Source organism: Canis lupus, chromosome 16, assembly GCF_003254725.2.
Source record: "Canis lupus dingo isolate Sandy chromosome 16, ASM325472v2, whole genome shotgun sequence".
Classification (NCBI taxonomy): Eukaryota; Metazoa; Chordata; class Mammalia; order Carnivora; family Canidae; genus Canis; species Canis lupus.
The window spans coordinates 26,613,826-26,632,604 of record NC_064258.1 but is presented as its reverse complement, the minus strand read 5'-3'; the positions used below and the strand labels follow the sequence as shown (position 1 = coordinate 26,632,604).

At 33.7% G+C, this 18,779-nt stretch overlaps 1 protein-coding gene across 19 annotated transcripts in view; it reads right to left on the bottom strand.

Annotated features, from left to right (window-relative positions):
* Positions 1-18,779, bottom strand: part of LOC112652954 (disintegrin and metalloproteinase domain-containing protein 18) — a 183,548-nt gene that overhangs the window by 92,640 nt on the left and 72,129 nt on the right. For all 19 annotated transcript variants that reach the window (XR_007402609.1, XR_007402611.1, XR_007402610.1 and 16 more), the window contains 3 exons: positions 16,362-16,457; positions 13,702-13,900; positions 8,441-8,546 (listed from right to left, as the gene is read on the bottom strand). Coding sequence is in view for 12 of the 19 variants with exons in the window: in XM_049094828.1 (XP_048950785.1) it covers positions 8,441-8,546; positions 13,702-13,900; positions 16,362-16,457 (401 nt within the window). In the remaining 7 variants the exon portion in view is untranslated. The remainder of the gene's footprint in view (positions 1-8,440; positions 8,547-13,701; positions 13,901-16,361; positions 16,458-18,779) is intronic.

The window sequence follows — 18,779 nt, the reverse complement described above, 5'->3', positions numbered from 1 at the left end:
GAGACACAGGCAGAGGGAGAAGCAGGCTCCATGCACCGGGAGCCCGACGTGGGATTCCATCCCGGGTCTCCAGGATCGCGCCCTGGGCCAAAGGCAGGCGCCAAACCGCTGCGCCACCCAGGGATCCCCCCCTTTTTTTTATATAAGCATGCTGAATGTAGTTCTTACCAAAGGATTTTATAATTTTTCCTGACCATGTATTTGGAGGTTAAGGAAAATCCTGCTTCTCTGTGGATTGCTTGACCCTATCTGAATGTTTTATATTCTCTTTCCATTCCCTTAGTTCTTGAATTTGTATTTATAACTATTTTTAAGCCACCTTAAGTTATAATTAATAACTACAACACTATACATATTTAATGTAAACGATATTTGGGTATAAATAAATACACACTCATGAGTCTATCAGCACCATCAAGGACATAAACATATGCACCACTTCCCAAAATTTCCTTCTGCCTTTGTATAATAATTATAGTAGTAGTAGTAGTAGAAGTAGTAGTAGTAGTAGTAGTAGTAATGGTAATTTTATTAATGTATTATTTAAAAATATTTAGTGTAAAGAACACTTAATATAACTACTACCATTTGCCAAATTTTAAGCGTACAATACAATATTTTTTACTGTAGTAACCATATCATGTAGTAGATCTCCAGAATGTATTTGTTTTACTATGCTTTTCCAACTTTACTGAGGTATAATAGACAAATAAACTTGTAAGACATTTAAAATGTACAAACTGATGATTTGATATATGTATATACTGTGAAAGGATTTCCCCCACTTACTTAACACATTTAGCACTTTATTTATTTATCCTTCTCTGTGAGTATATGAGAACGTATAAGTTCTACTGTCTTAGCAAATTTCAATTATACAATTGAATGTTATCAACTATAGTCACCATATTATATATTAGACTCTTGGACTTTATTCATCTTAAAACTGAAAACTGGTACCCTCCTACTAACCAATCTCTATTTCTCACTGTCAACTATTTTTCTACTCTCTTTATAGGAGTTTAATTTTTTTTTAATTCCACATATAAATGATACTATTTAGTATTTGTCTTTCCTTGTTTGGCTCATTTCACTTAGCATACAGCTGGCCAGGTTCATCCATGTTGTCACAAATGACAATATTTCCTTCTTTTTAAAGTTGAACAATGTTTCATTGTATACATAGCAAGCACTTTTCTGATCCATTTATCTATTGTTGAACATATAGATTTTTTCCATACCTTGGCTATTGTGAATAATGCTGTAATTAAATCTCTTCAAGATACTGATTGTATTTCTTTTGGCTATATAGTTAGAAGCAACTTTGTTAGATCATATGGTGGTTCTATTTTCAATTTTCTGAGGAAACTCCAAACTATTTTTCTTAGTGGCTGTACCAGCTTATATCCCCATGAACACCGTATGAGGGCTCCCTTTTCTCCACATCTTTGCAAGCGTTTGCTATCGATTGCCTTTTTATAATAGCCATCCAAACAGATGTGATTTGATATCTTGTTGCAGTTTTGATATGCATTTCCTTGATGATTAGTGATGCTGAATACATTCTCATGTACTTGGCCATGCACATATCTATTCTTGGAAAAAGGTCTATTTTGTGTTCTTTGTCCATTAAAATAGTTTTTCTTTCTATTGAGTTGGAAGATTTCTTGCTTATTTTATCAGATACTTGGTTTGCAAAGATGTTTTCCATTTCATAGTTTGCATTTTCATTTTGTGGATGATTTCATTTGCTAAGGTGAAGCTTTTTAGTGTTGTGCTCCTACTTGTGTAATCTTTTGCTGCCTTTGCTTTCAGTGACAGTAAAAAATCATTGCCAAGACCCCTCAAAGAAGTTATCGTGTTTTTTCCTCTAGGAGTTTTACAGTTTTATATCTTACATTCAAGTCTTTTTTCTACTTTACTTGATTTTTGTGTATGATGTGAGATAGAGGTTAGGTTTTATTTTTTTTCCCTGTATCAATCCCATTTTCCCAATGTGATTTATTGAACAGACTATAATTTCCCTATTGTATAATCTTGGTCCTTTTGTTGAAAATTAATCAATTGGGGCAGCCCAGGTGGCTCAGTGGTTTAGTGCCGCCTTCAGCCCAGGGCAGGATCCTGGAGACCTGGGATCAAGTCCCATGTTGGGCTCCCTGCGTGGAGCCTACTTCTCCCTCTGCCTGTCTCTCTGCCTCTCTCTTTCTCTGTTTCTCTCATGAATAAATAAATAAAATCTTTTTAAAAAAAGAAAATTAATCAATTGGATATACATGCATTTATTTTAGGCTGTCTACCCTGTTCCATTAATATGTGTTGGTTTTTATGCCAATATCATACTCTTTTGATGACTATAGTTTTTTTATTGCTATAGATTTTTGATATAGTTTGAAATCAGAAAGTGTGATACTTTGTCATTCTTTTTCAATACTGCTCTGGCTCTTGGAAGTCTTTTGTGGTTTCACATAATTTTAGAACTTTTTCTATTTCTGTAAAAAATGACATTGAAATTTTGATAGGGATTGCATTGAATCTGTAGATAGCTTTGGGTAGTACAGGTATTTTAATAATATTCATACTTCCAATCTATCAGCAGAGAATATCTTTACATTTATTGTATTATTCAATTTATTTCATCAATTTTTAATAATTTTTAGTATATATATGTATATAAACTATATATATAAATATGTATATATATAAAATCTTTCACTTCTTTGGATAAATTCATTTCTAAGTATTTTATTCTTGGTGATGTTATTATAAATGGGATTATTAACTTCTCTTTCCAATAATTCATTAGTGTATAGAAATGCAACTAATTTTTGTATATAGAAATCGTATTCTAAAATTTTACTGAATTTATTAGCTCTAACATTTTTGTGGTTTCCCGTATGTAAGTGTGTCCCACATGTAAGATTGTATCATCTACAACAGACAATTTTACTTCTTTTTTTCTTATTTGGATACCTTTTATTTCTTCCTGCCTAATAATACTTGTAGTATTATTTTGAATAGAAGTTAACGAGAGAATTCATCCTTGTCTTGTTCTTGGTCTCAGAGAAGAAATTTTGAGCTGTCACCATTAAGTATGATCTTAGATGTGGGCTTGTCATATATAACCTTTATTATGTTGAGGTACAACCTTTCTACACAAATATGTTTATATAGTAAAAGGATATTGAATTTTGTCAAATCCTTTTTCTGCACCTATTGAGATAATCATATGATTTTTGTACTTTATTTTGTTAATGTGATGTATCACAGTGATTGATTTGTTGAGGGTGAACCATCCCTGCATCACTGGGATAAATGTTACTTGGTCATGATGTATGATCCTTTTAATATAGTATTTTATTTTATTTATTTTATTTTATTTTATTATTTTATTTTATAATTTTTATTCTTAGAGAGAAAAAGAGCAAGAGGGGAGGGGCAGAGGGAGAAGAACAGAGAGAATCTTGAGCAGGCTCCATGCTCAGTGTGGAGCCCAATGTAAGACTCACAACCCTGAGATCATTACCTGGGATGAAATCAAGAAATGGGTGCTCAACCAACTGATCCACCGAGGCACCACCCTTTTAATTTACTTTTTAATTAGTTTTCCATTATTTTGTTGGGGATTTTTTTCATCTATGTTCATCAGGGATATTGGCCTATTATATATCTTCTTATAATATCCTTGCCCAGCTTTGTTATTAGAGCAATACTAGCTTTGTAAAATGACTTCAGAAGTGTTTTTTTTTTTTTTTCCCCTCTTCTGATTTTTACAAGATTTTGACAAGGATTGGTATTCTTTCAATGCTCAGGAGAACTCACCAATGGAGCCATTGGAGTCTAGAATTTTGTTTTTGAGGAGATTTTTGATTAATGATTCAATCTCTTTTGTTTTAGTCTGTTAAGGTTTTTTATTTGTTCATGATTCATGATTCAGTAGACTGTACATGTCTAGGTTGCTTATCCATTTCTTCTACCTTGCCCAATTTGGGGGCATATACCTGTCTATAGTTATTCTCCTTTTTGTTCCTGTGATGTCAGTTATAATGTCTTCTCCTTCATTTCTAATTTTAGCTATTTGAGTCATACTGCTTTTTTCTTAGTAGGTCTAGCTAGTGGTTTGTCAGTTTTATTTACATTTTCAAAACATCAACTTTCAATATTTTCTATTGACTTTTTAGTCTCATTTCTTTCCATTCTATGCTATTTTCTTTCTTCTACTCAAGTTATGTATAGGTTATTCTACTTTTTCTAGCCTTTGAGGAGTAGATTAGGTTCTTATGTCAGATATTTCTCTATTTAATGTAGACATTTATCACAAAAAAACTTCCTTTTTATAACTGCTTTGCTACATCAAACACTCTAGTATGTTGTGTATCCATTTTCGTTTTTTCAAAGTATTTTTCAACTTCTCTTCTTATTTCTTCTATGACCCCTTGGTTGTTCCATAGCATGCTGCCTATTCTCCACAAATTTTAATTTTCCAATTTTCTTCTTGTAATTGATTTCTAGTTTCATACTTTGTGTTTAGAATAGATGTTTGATATTGTTTTCATTTTCCTAAATTTATTGACATTTTTTTTGTTGTGGCTTATCATATGCTTTCCTGCAGAAAGTGGGTGTGTACTTAATAAGGATGTACTCCGCTCCTGCTGGATGGAATGTTCTATAAATATCTGTTAAGTCCATCAGGTTCAATATTTAGTTTAAGATTGATGTTTCCATACTGATTTTCTGTCTAATTATCTATCCATTGTTAAAATGGGGTATTGAAGTTCCCTACCATTATCGTATTGTATGTTTCTCCCTTCAATTTCTTGATATTTGCTTTATATACTTTGGTGCTTCTAAATTTGGTACATAAATATTTACTAATGTTACATTGTCTTGGTGAATTGATCCCTTTATCATTATATAATGACTTGTCTCTTGTTACAGTTTTTGGCTTAAAGTCTTTTTGTCTGATACAAGTTTAGCTATCTGTGCTTTTTTCTCTTGTTTTTGTTTTGTTTTTATTTGCATTTTGCATAGATTACCTTTTTCCAATGTTCACTTTCACTTTATGCATTGTAAAACCGAAGTGAGTCTCTTGTAGGCAACATATTGCTGGGTCTTGTTATTTTTTAAAGATTTTATTTATTTGAGAGAGAGAGAGAGAGCAACAGGGGTAGGGGTAGAGGGAAAAGCACACTCCCTGCTGAGTAGGGAACCCCACTGTAGGTTCTATCCTAGGACCCTGGGACCATGACCTAAGCTGAAGGCAGATGCTTAACCAACTGAGCTACCCAGCCACCCCTATTAGGTCTTGTTTTATTATCCACTCAGTCACTCTATATTTTGATTGGAGAATACAGTATATTTATTATTTAAAGTATTTTCTGATAGATATGGACTTACTATTGCAATTTTGTAAATTGTTTTCTGGTTGGTTTATAATGTCTTTGTTCCTTTGCTCCTCTCTTGCTGTCTTTGTCTGTGATTTGATTTTCTATAGCTTTATGCTTTGATTCCATACAGTTCATTTTTTATCTTTTGTGCATCTACTTTAAGTTTTTGCTTTGTGTTTACCATGAGACTTATGTAAAACAGTGTATATTTATAACAATCAATTTTAGCTGTTAAAAACTCTGAACACATACAAAAATTACATTTTTATACTCCTCCTGCATATTTATATTTTTTAGGTCACAATGTGTATTTTTTTTACATTATTTATAAATTAGTAACTATGTCATTTCAAATTCTTTTGTCTTCTAATCTTTATACTAGAGTTGTGAGTGATTTACCTCCCTCTATTACCACTATAGGGTATTGTGATTTTAACTATTTATTTGCTATTTCCTGTGGATTTTATTCTTTCGTATGTTTTCTTTTCCTAATTTCCTTAATTTTGTCTTAAATAACCACCTTTAATCTCTTTCTTTTCTTTCTTTCTTTCTTTCTTTCTTTCTTTCTTTCTTTCTTTCTTTCTTCTTTCTTTCTTTTCTTTCTTTTTCAATTTTTCTTTTTTTTCTTTCCTTTCTTTCTTTCCTCTAGTTAAGTAAATTTCATTGCCATCTCCTAATTTATTGACTCTTTCACTTTTTTAATTTAGTTGTTGTGTTCTTTGGCTTTGTGATTTGTTTGGTACTTTCTTATATTTTCTATATCTTGATTAAAATTCTCAATTTGTTCATGCATTGCTCTTTTGATCACAGTACACATCTTTATGACTGTTATTTTTATCTCTCTATCAAGTATATCACTTATCTCCATTTCATTAAATCGGTTTCTGGAGATTATTATTTTTTTGGGGGAAAATACTTGTATGTTTCCTCATATTTTCTTAAATTCTGTGTTGGTTTCTGTGCATTACATAAAACAGCCACCTCTCCCCATCTTAAGAGAGTGGTTTCATTTACAAGATAAACCTCATTAATTAGTTCAGCCTAGTCTTAGTTCCAGTTTACTTTTTAATCTTTTTTGATTGTCCAAGACAACTTATTTACTCTTAGTGGCTCCCAATAGTTAAGATATGCCAAGACTCATCACTGCTATAAAAGGGAAGACTTCACTGAGCCCCAAGATGTAGTCTGACTGGAAGCAGCGTCCAAGGCAGCAGCTAGAAAAGTATGTAGTTAAGGACTTCTCAGGAGGGAAAATAGGAGATGGATATTTTTGCTTTTTTTCTCTGTGTTGGGCCTAGCTGAATAGCTGCAGGGTTGGATAGAAGGGAGGAAACTCCATTGTCTTTTAGGCACTGTTTCTTTGCTACAGTCCTGTGAGACTTTGAAGAGAAGTCCTATTGGCTATCAGAACTAGGTGGTTTGGGAACCTGATCTTTGGGCAGAGGATATACAAATCTGTGGTGGAAGACAGGCTTTATAAGCTCCTTCCAGAGATACTGGAGACTTGCACTGGCTAGCAGGGACACTGGGAGAGAAGGCTGCCAGCTTCTCTAGTTCCTGGGCAGGATCAAAGCCCATGATGTATTCTAAATTAGAAACCTGATCCTCAGTCAACATCTTTTACAGTATGCAAATGGATCCATTTCCGGTAAGACTTTGAAATAGGCAATTTTGCCTTCTTCCTCTGTGCTGAGCCCTGGGGAATAGCAGATTGAGAACTCCTTTGTTTGCTACAGCCTTGTGGGACTTGTGACTAGAAGCTCCTTTTGGCTTTCAGAGCCAGGTGATTTGGGAACTTGTCTCTTGGGTGTAGTGCCATAGTTGGAGAACAGACTTTTGTACACATTTCTTGCAGGGAGATATGAGTGACTTAGAGTGGGCTATAAGGAATTGGCAGAGGAGGCGTCCATCAGTTTCCTGAGTCTGGGAAGGATCATAGCTAGTCCTTAGATGTGTGCTAAATTGGAAGCCTGGTCCGTAGGTGGTAAGTTTCTAAGTAGGCAGCTAGATCCCTTTCAGGGAAAAGACTGGGCAGGAGATAGGAGATTTTGCCAGCTTCATCTCTAGTGATATCTGTGGTATGTGCTTAAATTCCTGTTAACAATCATTCCTTTGTTTGCCATAGTGGACACAAGCCCTATTGGCTTTCAGAATTAAATGTTTTGTGATCCTGTCTCTCAGGGAAGTGTCTTAAATGTTGGAAAACTAAATGTAGGGTCCAAATCCTTTGCTCTCCAGAAAGAAACTGGAAGTTGGGATTTCCCTTCCAACTGAATGGTGCTGTGCCAGTGGTGGGGTTTATAGAGTGTATCTACTTGTTTCAATGTTGAGTATTTGCTCATTTGCTCAATGTGTTAGTTTCAGGTATTTTCTAGATTTCTTTTAGAAGCAATTGCTCCATGTGCACATGAACATTCAGTGTGTATGTAGTAGGAGTAAAATTCCAGTCTCCTATGTTGCCATCTTGGTCAATCTCCTATCAGTTGTTATTATTATTATTATTATTCTTTCATTTTCAATAGTCCCATGAAATTGAGGGAGTATTTGTTATGGATTAAGCTCTCCTTTATTGGATTTTATAAATCCCTTAAAAATATTCCAGTACTTCCATTTTAGTCATCAATAGGTACTTCTATGTTTTACATATTAGTATTTTGGAAACAAACAACAGAAACAAAAAGGAAACTTTATTCCTCTCAATAATTTCATGTCTTAAAAATCAAAGCACTAGTTTTAGGATCATTATCATTTATCAACTTAATAAAAAAAACTCAGTTTTATCAATATAGTGCACAAGTTTTTGATTTTTGGCAGTTTTTGCCCACTGCCTACCTCTGGTAATAAGCATCAGCTTTTTTTTTTTTTTTTTTTTGTCTCTTCTCATTATTAGAACATATCAGGGAAAAAGGAAATTGAATTAATTGAAGAACAATATATATAATGTTAATTTAAGATATTCTCCTGATATACAATTTACTGTCCATTACTCTTTAGTGTCTCTTGGCAAGCAATCTACACTTATGACTCAATAAAACAATTATTTTCTATATACATACTTCTGGTCACAAGGTAATGGCTGTGAATTTTTAAAACCACAGTTTCCAAATTTATCATGCAGAGAATTGATTTCTTTGAAACAGGCAAATGGAGCACCTTGAGCACCTAAAAATGCAAAGATGTCTGTTAAATTACTATTCTTAATTCAAATTAAAATTTTTGTTCATAAAAAAACAACAATGAAACTCTTATTGTATAAACAAAATATCATGAAAAAAGTCATGTGTTTTTTTTTCTGAGTGTATACTGTCAATGCAGGTAGAAAGAAACAATGATCCGACAGAAAACAGAAAAGACTTGTATCTATTGCAGTAAAATTAAATTGCTGTTAAAAATAATGTGCTGCCCCTCCCCATCCCGGGATGCTCAGCGGTTTAGCGTTGCCTTCGGTCCAGGGCGTGATCCTGGAGACCCGGGATGGAGTCCCACGTCAGGCTCCCTGCGTGGAGCCTGCTTCTCCCTCTGCCTGTGTCTCTGCCTCTCTCTCTCTCTCTCTCTCTCTCTGTGTCTCTCATGAATAAATAAATAAAATCTTAAAAAATAAAATTTGTTGCCCCTCCCTGTCGGAATGCATACTGCCTCATCCAATGAATATTAGGCTTGACTTTGTAATTTGATCCTCTTACTGAAATGAGAGATTTGAAACACAGTTATGGGCAGAAAATCTTGTGTGACTTGTGAGTAAAAGGAGTGTTATATTCTCTTTATTTTCTGATGGGGGATAAGCAATGTTTTAAGTAGAGTTTCATCTGTCAGTCTGTGCATCATAGTCAAAGCAATATGGAGTAGTAGAATAATTGTATTGGATATGTAAATCTCAGATATTTTAGGGTTGTTTTCAATTCATTAAACATTGCAGGGTACCTAAAAGTGGACTTTTCCTGTAAAATATGTCTTAAAAAATTTGGCATTGTCAGTGAAGCCAGTAGTAGATGAGAAGAAAACTGTTATCATTGGATAAAGAAGAAGTAATTCATGTTACATGAAAATGAAACACTTGGAAAAACTCTTCACAGTGACTGAAAGGGAGATAATAGCTTTAATAAACTTATTGTCTTAGGCAAACAAGTAGGGAAACAGAATCTGTCTTGGTTAATCTTGGCTGCATTTGACCAGAAGGTAAAGGTATTCAAGGAAAAGATAAACTAAACCCAAGATAGAATTAGTTATTTCAGGGACAGTAATAAAAAATTAATAAAATAAAATAAAAAACAGAGAAAGCCTAGAAATGTGTCCATTCTACAGGCATTGGGGTGGATAATAATGGATGCTGGCTGATGTAAACTAGCCAAATTATTATTCTCATTTAATTGTTCTAAGTCTTTTCCATGGTGGATGCTTGTTGGTGGGTGTTAGTTTGGTGGATTAACACAAAGATTCACATTATTTTTCATTTCCATGTGTTTACCCACATTTCTCTATCCCAGAACCCTTGCCTTTAATCTTCTAGTTTTTCCACATCTAGGCTCCCCATCAACAAACTAGGCCCTTTGTCATCATTCATGAGTATATCTTTAATCTACCTCTGGCCATTTCTCCTTCCACAAAAAGCAGATGACCAGATGGTCATTATCTTTCAAGGCATCCTCCAAAATGAGGTTGCAGTATGGCTACTAGATTTTTTCCCCTCACTAATAACCAGTGACTGAAGCAACATATCTATAAAACAAGCCTAGGCTTTTTCTTTTTGTGTAACTTGGTCATGGTGAAATCCTATGTATCTATGGGTGCGAGCTGAGGGAGATGCAAAGTGGAGAAGGGTATACTGTTCTGGATTTCCTGCTCATGGATTTTTCTTCTGCCCTGTCTTTTTGCTTGTGTTTGAATCCAGGTGAATGAATGCCTTCCATTTATATGACCATTTAACTTGGTGGATCTGACATAACTGAGCTTATACTGTACAGCTCTAAACACATGTTTATTTGGTGTCTGAAAATCAGATTCTTCATCTCTACAGGGGTCACTAATGTGACCAGAGTTGTTCTGTCAAAGTGGTATAGTTCTCCAGTGTAGGTGGCACAGTCTTGCTCTAGAACCCCAGATAACAGCCCTGTCATTCTCCCAAAAAGGTTTAGTATAAACCCTACATAGCATTTTTTTTTCTCACAACCTAAACTTCTGATATTATTGGGATTCCTGTGTTTTATAATTCAGAATGCAGAACTGCTTGCATTGCAACTTGGACATATTGCAGAGCCTCTTTTCTACTTTTCACTTCACTTAACGTTAGCAACATTTAATGTCATCTAATAAATGAAGCAGTACTTCCTCATGTGGAATATACTGCCTCCAGAACCCAGAAAGAACTACCAAGTGTTTTACTTTTTTTAGTTCAATGAGATGTAAAACACATAAAGTTTGGTTTTACTTTGCAAGTGATGTCAGGTCATGGATCAGAGCTGTGCCATTTTATAAATTCAGTAGTTTCAGAGAAGTATACAGGCTAAAATCAGGGGGATTTTCAACTGTTTCATATTTTCAACTGTTCCCATACCAGTTGTTGTTCTCATTCTTTTTCCAACCAGAACCTTGATCACAGTAAAACAGACTTGATTGAGAATTTAACCTCCTCTGAGTTTCCTCCAACTTGATAATTTTTTAACTTTTTCTAATATCCTATTTTAGGAGATGAAAATCCCTTTATAAGTTAACAGTGGTGCCTATACAGCATACAATTTAATTTGAAATGAACACTTTTTAAAAAATAATTTATTTATTTATTCATGAGAGTCACACAGAGAGAGGCAGAGACATAGGCAGAGGGAGAAGCAGGCTCCCTGCAGTGAGCCTGATGGTATCCCAGGATGCTGGGATCACAACTTGAGCCAAAGGCAGACACTCAGCCACTGAGCCACCCAGGTGCCCCTCAAATGAACACCTTTTTGTTATCTTTTCGTAGTTTTCAATGTTGTTTGGTAATATCCATCTAATACCCCTGTCCTTATAGTTATCGTTTCCCCCATACATTTCAATTGTACTAGCAAATGGATTATCTTGTACTATCCCAGTTCACTCAGTGAGGGTATTATCAACTTTTACCAGTGATGGCATGCTCATTCACAGCTTTCAGTAAGTAACTTAGTTTTGAAGGTGATCTTATGGGTTATTTTTTCACACCACTCTCAATATCAACTGTTAATGGTTAGGGCTTCTAGAAGTCAGAATCTAGATGAGGTATAATGTGAAAGCTATTTATTAGTGATTAGAACATCTGGAAGTGAGGGGGAGAATGCAGGGTGGAGCAAAGAAGTCAAACAGAAATGTAGGCCCAATAAAGACCCTATGGGTAGCTGTGAAACATAAATAGTCTGCTAGAGTACAAATTGTGCCTAATTTGTGGCTGGATTAGACCATAATGATCAGGACTTTATACCCCATCTCAATTAATTATTGCATTTGTGCTGTCCTGGGATGGGTGTGTTTTGGTGCCTGTGTTGAGACAAATTCTGGAGTGAGCTGACAGCTGGAGATGATATGATGACAGCACGCAGTATTTCTCTTGTCTATTTCACCTCATTTTCCCCCAGCATTCTATTTTCTTTCCTTTAACTGCACTTAGCACAATTAAAGGATTCATATTTCTTTTGTCTTTATGTGTTTACTGTATTTGTTTCCTGATCATAAGCTCCATGAATACAATAGCCACATGACAATTTTCATCTTGTTGAATATTATTCAGCTCTGTGTGCATGCTTTGCCTTAAGTACAACATTTTGCAGTATAGCTTTTGTTAGCATAAGAACAAGAAAAAAAAGTGCCTCCTCCAGATAGTAGCCAAATGAATGAAGAAAGGAAGGATGAATGAATGAACAACATCGAGAGATCAATTTTTTGACCCAGATGGGTAAGTTTTGTGGGATACTAGGGCATATATGAGAAGAGGAATTACATATGCATTAATGGTTAATTAAGTCTTACCTAAGAATCCTTGCTTTAATTAGAGCTCAAAAAGATTGTCAAATGACAAGTAGCTCAATTCTGGATAGAGGATTTATTTATTGATAAAGAAGAGTATGTTCTGGACAGTCCTTAATGGATTTTATAGGGAGTATTATTTAATTTTAAAATGATATATTAAACCTTGATCTAAAGTTACTGTGACACTGACAAATAATATTTTTTAAATGCAAGTAATCATTGAAAAAGAAAAATAAAAACAAAGAAACCAAATAAAAAGTGGAATCATGAAAATACAGCCTAGAGAAAACACCACTGACCTGTGGTTTAGGGGATTATAGCTCTGCAGCACTGGTTAAATGTTGGTTAAGTCACTTAATTTGAAACTTCTTACTAAAGACAAGTTTCAAATAATTAGGAAGACAATATAAATTGCATATCATGTCATCTGGTACAAATTATAGACCTTATTACTGCTGGACAAATAACTGAAAAGTGCTGCTTATACTACTTTTGCTCAATTACTAAATGATTGATCTGAATACATTTCAATGAGTAATTTTTATCCATTCAAATTCAATTTAATCCCTATAAGAAATTATATTGGGGTACTATGAGTAGTTACTGCCTAACAAGCTTATATGCACAATTCTTATTTGAATTACTCGGAAAAAAAAAAGGAAATATAAGAAAATATAAGAAAGAATTGGGGGGGTGCGCAGCTGGGTGGCTCAGTGGTTGAGCATCTCTGCCTTTGGCTCAGGTTGTGATCCCAGGGTTCTGGGATGGAGTCCCACATCACCACCACCACCCCACCCCCCAACAGGGAACCTGCTTCTCCCTCAGCATATATCTCTGCCTCTCTCCATGTATCTCTCATGAATAAATAAATACAATCTTTAAAAAAAAAAGGAATGAATTTTGATCAGTGGCCTATGACTACTGTTATCCTAGCAGTTCCTCAGTAAAGAAATATGATCATACTTGAATAAAATTCACTCTGATTACCAAAAAAAATTCACTCTGTTTTATGCCATTAAAATTAGATAATGAAGATGTAAAGTAAAAGAAATTTAAGTAAGATTCTACAATCTATTGACTTGCCTTCCAATCTCTATGTAAATTATGAGAAGTAAACATGGATTTTTGCCCAGGTTGCCAGTACAAAAAGCAAAAATCAACTCATGAGAAGAGGAATATACAGTATTATCCTGGAGAATTTTAAACACTTCTACAAAAACTTCTTCTCTAATTCAAATTTAATCTTTATTGAGCTTGTGATTCAGGTGCTTCTATTTTGAGAGTTGTGTGATATATATTTTATCATATAGAGGTAAAAGAAATATATAAGAAAGAGCAATACCTTCTCCAAATATCTGGGCACACTGGTTATCAGTAGTTTGGCATCGTCCATTATAACAATACGCAGTTCCCAACCTGCACAACATGCCATTTGATGCATAAGTGTCAGGAACACAATTACTAGATGTTCCATTGCAATATTCTGTAAAATCACATTCTTGATCAATAATCTTTCTACACGGAGTGCCTGCTACTGATATCTAGGAAGAAAAAGAAAAAGAATTTCATGTTCTTGCAAATGAACAGATTTATTCTTACTTACTGAGTGAACAGATTTATCAAATAAACTATGCCTAATTATTGATATTTGGGGGAATCACAGAATTCCCAAGGTTGTGAGTTATCAAGGAAATGTCAGGTATTCATTATGAAGCCCAAAGGAAAATAACTGTCTCAGATGTAATAGGATCCCTTCTGACAGAAGGTTTACAACCATTCTGTGTTCTGCATTCTATGTTCTGCATTCTTTCTGACTCAACATGCATTTGGAGGGAGCCTAAACAGGTAACTCATACTTGTTCCTCAAAATTGGAGGACCAATGCCTCTCCTTTTTTGGTCCTTGAAGTGACCAGGAGCCAAACTACCTGGTTTCAATTTCTTGCTCAGATTTTCACTAGTTTATTGTGTGGGTGAGATACAGATCTCTCTCATTTGCAGTTGCTTCATTTGTAAACTTAAAATAATTATCATTCCCTGAGAGAATTCTTGTTAATACTAAACTGAGTTAAACTGGATAATTTGGTTTTTGGGTGTTGAGTTTGATAAGTTTGTTACAGATTTTGGATACTACCCTTATCAGATATGTCATTTGCAAATATCTTCTCCCATTCTGCAGGGTGCTTTTTAGCTTTGTTATTTCCTTTCCTGTGCAGAAGCTTTTTATTCTGATGAAGTCCCAATAGTGCATTTTACTTTTCTTTCTTTCCCTTGCCTTTGGCGACATGGTAGGAAAAAGTTGCTATTTATTCTGTAATCCTCACTGTCTATATAACTTCAGTAACACTTAAACTTGATTTTTTTTAAATTACTGTAGGATCCTGCCTTCTGCCTTATCTTTGTACATTCTACCCAAGTTATATGGAATGTTTCTGAGTTAGTTACTATACCATCAAAATGTACTGCCACTGAACACTGTTTAGGGGGAGAATACATTTTTGGAGGGTTGAGACAAATTGTTTAAGAATTTTCATAATTTGTGAGTAATAAAAAGCCAGCTTATATAATTTTTAATAATGAATACCTATTTTGAAAACACAAACTAAACAAAACAAACAAAAAAGGAATGAGCTACTAACAAGAACCAGAACATGAATCTCAAATCGATTATGCTAACCTAATTATAATGTTTATACATGATACAATTTATATTCCTGCAAAAGGAAAATTACAGATGCAGAAGACAGATCTGTAGTTACCAGGGTTTGTGGGTATGGATATGAATTGAATACAAGGGGACACAGGGTGAATTTCGGGGAGTGGTGATAAAATCACCTATCGTTTGATTGTGGTCCAAGTTATAAGACTGAATGTTTGTTATAATACTCAAAAGTATTCACTAAAATAGTTTTATCATAATAAAATTATAGTATAGTAACTTAAACCTTAATTGAAAAATTGGGCACAAAGAACATATGGAATATTTACATGTATTATGTGTATTAGAATATTACATGTATTAGAATTGGAATTATAAAACATTTGCATTATTGAACTTGATATCCCATCCAAACATATGTCCTAAAAGATAATGTATTAGTGCACCCATATTTAGCCTACAGTTATTAATTCTTGTATAACATATTATACTGAAATGTAACTAATCCAGTACTAACAAATATTATTTATGATTTGCTACTGCAAGCAGTTCTGTAATTAATATTCTTTTTTAAGCTTTCCATATATGTGCATATTTCTAGAGCAGTTCTGTAATTAATATTCTTTTTTGACCTTTCCATACGTGTGCATATTTCTAGAGTATGTACATAAAAAGGAAACTGGCCATTTATACTCTGTCCAGAGATATTCAAATATGGCTCACCAAAGGGATTGTAGTAATTCAAAATTTCACAAACACTCTCCAAAAAAATGATCCTTATTCCTTTTCTTTGGCTACTCTGACATTGTTATTTTTAAGATTACCATTTGGATGACTACTTTATGATACTGTATTACTTTTATTTGTATTTACCTTAATTACTGCAGATGAAGCATACATTATTGAACAGTTCTACTCTCATTGTTGTAAACTGCCTGAACATTCCTTTAGCCTGTATGTGTGATTTGCCTTTTACTTATAATGTCTGAGAGTTTTTTTGCATATTCCGTATGCTACACACATTTTGTCTGCTACACAATTTGTCCATTTGTCTTACAATTTTTCAATGGTCATTACCATTTATTTGACTTCACAATTTCCTTAAGAATTGGTAATATCTTGATATCATAACATATATGTTTATTCTTTCTTTACCTGATAATTTAAGAGATGATAAACTTTACTTCATAGTAGTTTTCCTTCTTACTTGTGGTTGTTTATGGAATCTCCATTTTGTTACTCTGAATTACTTCTATAGTCTCTTTATCAACCCCATATTAATTTAGTTAATATAGACTTCTATGATCATAGTTTAATTTCCTTTTTATAAATGTTGGAAACTTACCTCACAGTTTGATGTGCAGCATGGTCCAGAACCACATTTTGCTGAGCCTTTCAGTTTACATGTGTTAAAATCACAGCATTTCTTAAATTGACATTCCTAAAATTTCATAAGAAATATTATTGTAGTTAAACTACTTAACAGCTCTTATTTAGTAGTCTTAGCTTCTATTTAAGACACTTTTGATTTCAACTATTTAATTATACAATGTACTCAATGAAGTTTTATTTTATTATTTCTTCAATCCCCAAAAGAATATATAATCATAAGAACTAAATAACATCTAAAATAGCAATTGATTAGTAACATTTATTACTTAAAGTCATTGGCAATTAATTCATAAATTACCAACATGGAAATATATTTTTGAAGAAAAAAAGTGTGAGTTTCCAAGAGAAAACCTTCCCCAATTGTCTTTTCTTTTTTTTTTTTTTTTTTTTTAAGATTCCATTTATTTATTCATGAGAGACACAGAGTGAGAGAGAGAGGCAGAGACAGAGGCAGAGAGAGAAACAGGCTCCACGCAGAGAGACCGACATGAGATTCAATCCCGGGTCTCCAGGATCACACCCTGGGCCAAAGGCAGCGCTAAACCGCTGAGCCACACGGGGCTGCTCCCCAATTGTCTTTTAATGATTTGTTTACTCAGGTTTCATTTTGTGAATAAAGTTAGAGTTAGGCAGTAATTACAACAAAAGCACATTTAATACTCATGTGCCATATTTTACTGTAATGAAATTAACAAAAAAGGATATGTTAATATATATATGTATTTTTAAAACGTAAATGACATTCAACTGTTATTCAAAGTAGGTACTAGTTTAAATAATACACTAAATATTATTTCCATGTAAATAAATTGTTTTATGTCTTTAATTTTTTATATCCTTAACACTTAAAAAATCAAACATTTTCTATTTACTCAAAAACTAGTTTCAAAGATCTTGTCCTATGACATAAAGGTAAGATTCTTCTTAATTTTTAATTTTCCATTTGTTTCTGCTTTTCCATGTTTTTATGTGAGTAGATATGTATTTATAAATATTCCCATCCCAGAAATAATATAGAAAATATAGAGTAAAAGTTGAAGTTGTTGCCATACTTCCCAGATTCTCCAAGGGTAAATGCAATATCATTATTTGAGTGTGTGTGTGTGTGTGTGTGTGTGTGTGTGTATTCTTCCATCGACAGAACAAAGATGTTTTTTCCAATCATGTTTATCAATACTAATTATGACCAAATCAGTTTAACTTACAATGAGCTTATGGGGATATGGTGTCTTATTTTTTTTGTATAATTTCTCTGCTTACTAGTGAATGTGGTCATGAGTTTTTATTTTGTGCAACATTATGAATTAAAATAATCATTTCTTTTGACCACTTTGAGCATTCTGATTCTCCTCTTTTCCCTACTAAATAGTGGGAAAACCTTTTACATAATATCCAGTTATCCTTTCTCCCTTCTATGTGTTTATAACATTTCTTTGCAGTCTGTTGTCTTGTTAATGGTGCCTGTCATTTGTGAAATTTGTATTGTTGTTTTTTATGACTATTGGGTTTCATGTCTTTTTACTAAGACGTCCATTATGCAAAGAATATTATCAATACTTTATTATGATATTTTATTGCTATTTTAAATATTTGATTTATTTTTTACTGAAATGTGTCCCTCTATATTTTGTGGGATATTTGGTCAAACATTTACTACTTGTCATTATATTTGTGTATACAAGAACAAATGTACACTCCTCCACATATGTAGGTGGGTGCATAAAACAGAATTCCATTTGTATAAAATGAGTGATATTTACAAAGATATAGATATCCGTGCCATTCTTCCAAAGACCACCATAGTTCAACTGTAATTCAAGAAGTTGGATTTATTACTAGCGTCAACAAAGGAGAACACCACCATGGGAAACTGTGATACTCCTGACTGATAGGTTAAAATTACAGAATTTGGGCTGTGTTAGGTAATTTGGGGTGTATAAGGAATCTGAACTTTGTCAGATTAGATGATATCAGAAACGAAAGGATACATCTCTGATTGGGTATTTTAGTAAGGCTTATCTAGAAGAGGAAGGACTATACCAATGTTAAAGCTGAAACTGGAAAAAAGAGCAGGAATTATTCATATTAGCAAGGATAGGAGGGTGTTTGGGCATTTCTGTAACTATAACAATTTCCAAGTATACTTGTATTCAGACACAGAGAGTGGCTTTGCTTTTTTTCATCCATCATGATCAAAGATGTTGAACTTTTATGAAATTATGTATATTCAACAGGAGTACCCCACAACCCATTCATGTCAGGCCAGCTTCTAGCGACACCAAGGACCAGCTGATACTACTAGGCCAGATCCTGCACATCAGGGGCTGCATCTTCCTTTCTCATAATGAATGCACTGAATTTATAGGTAAAT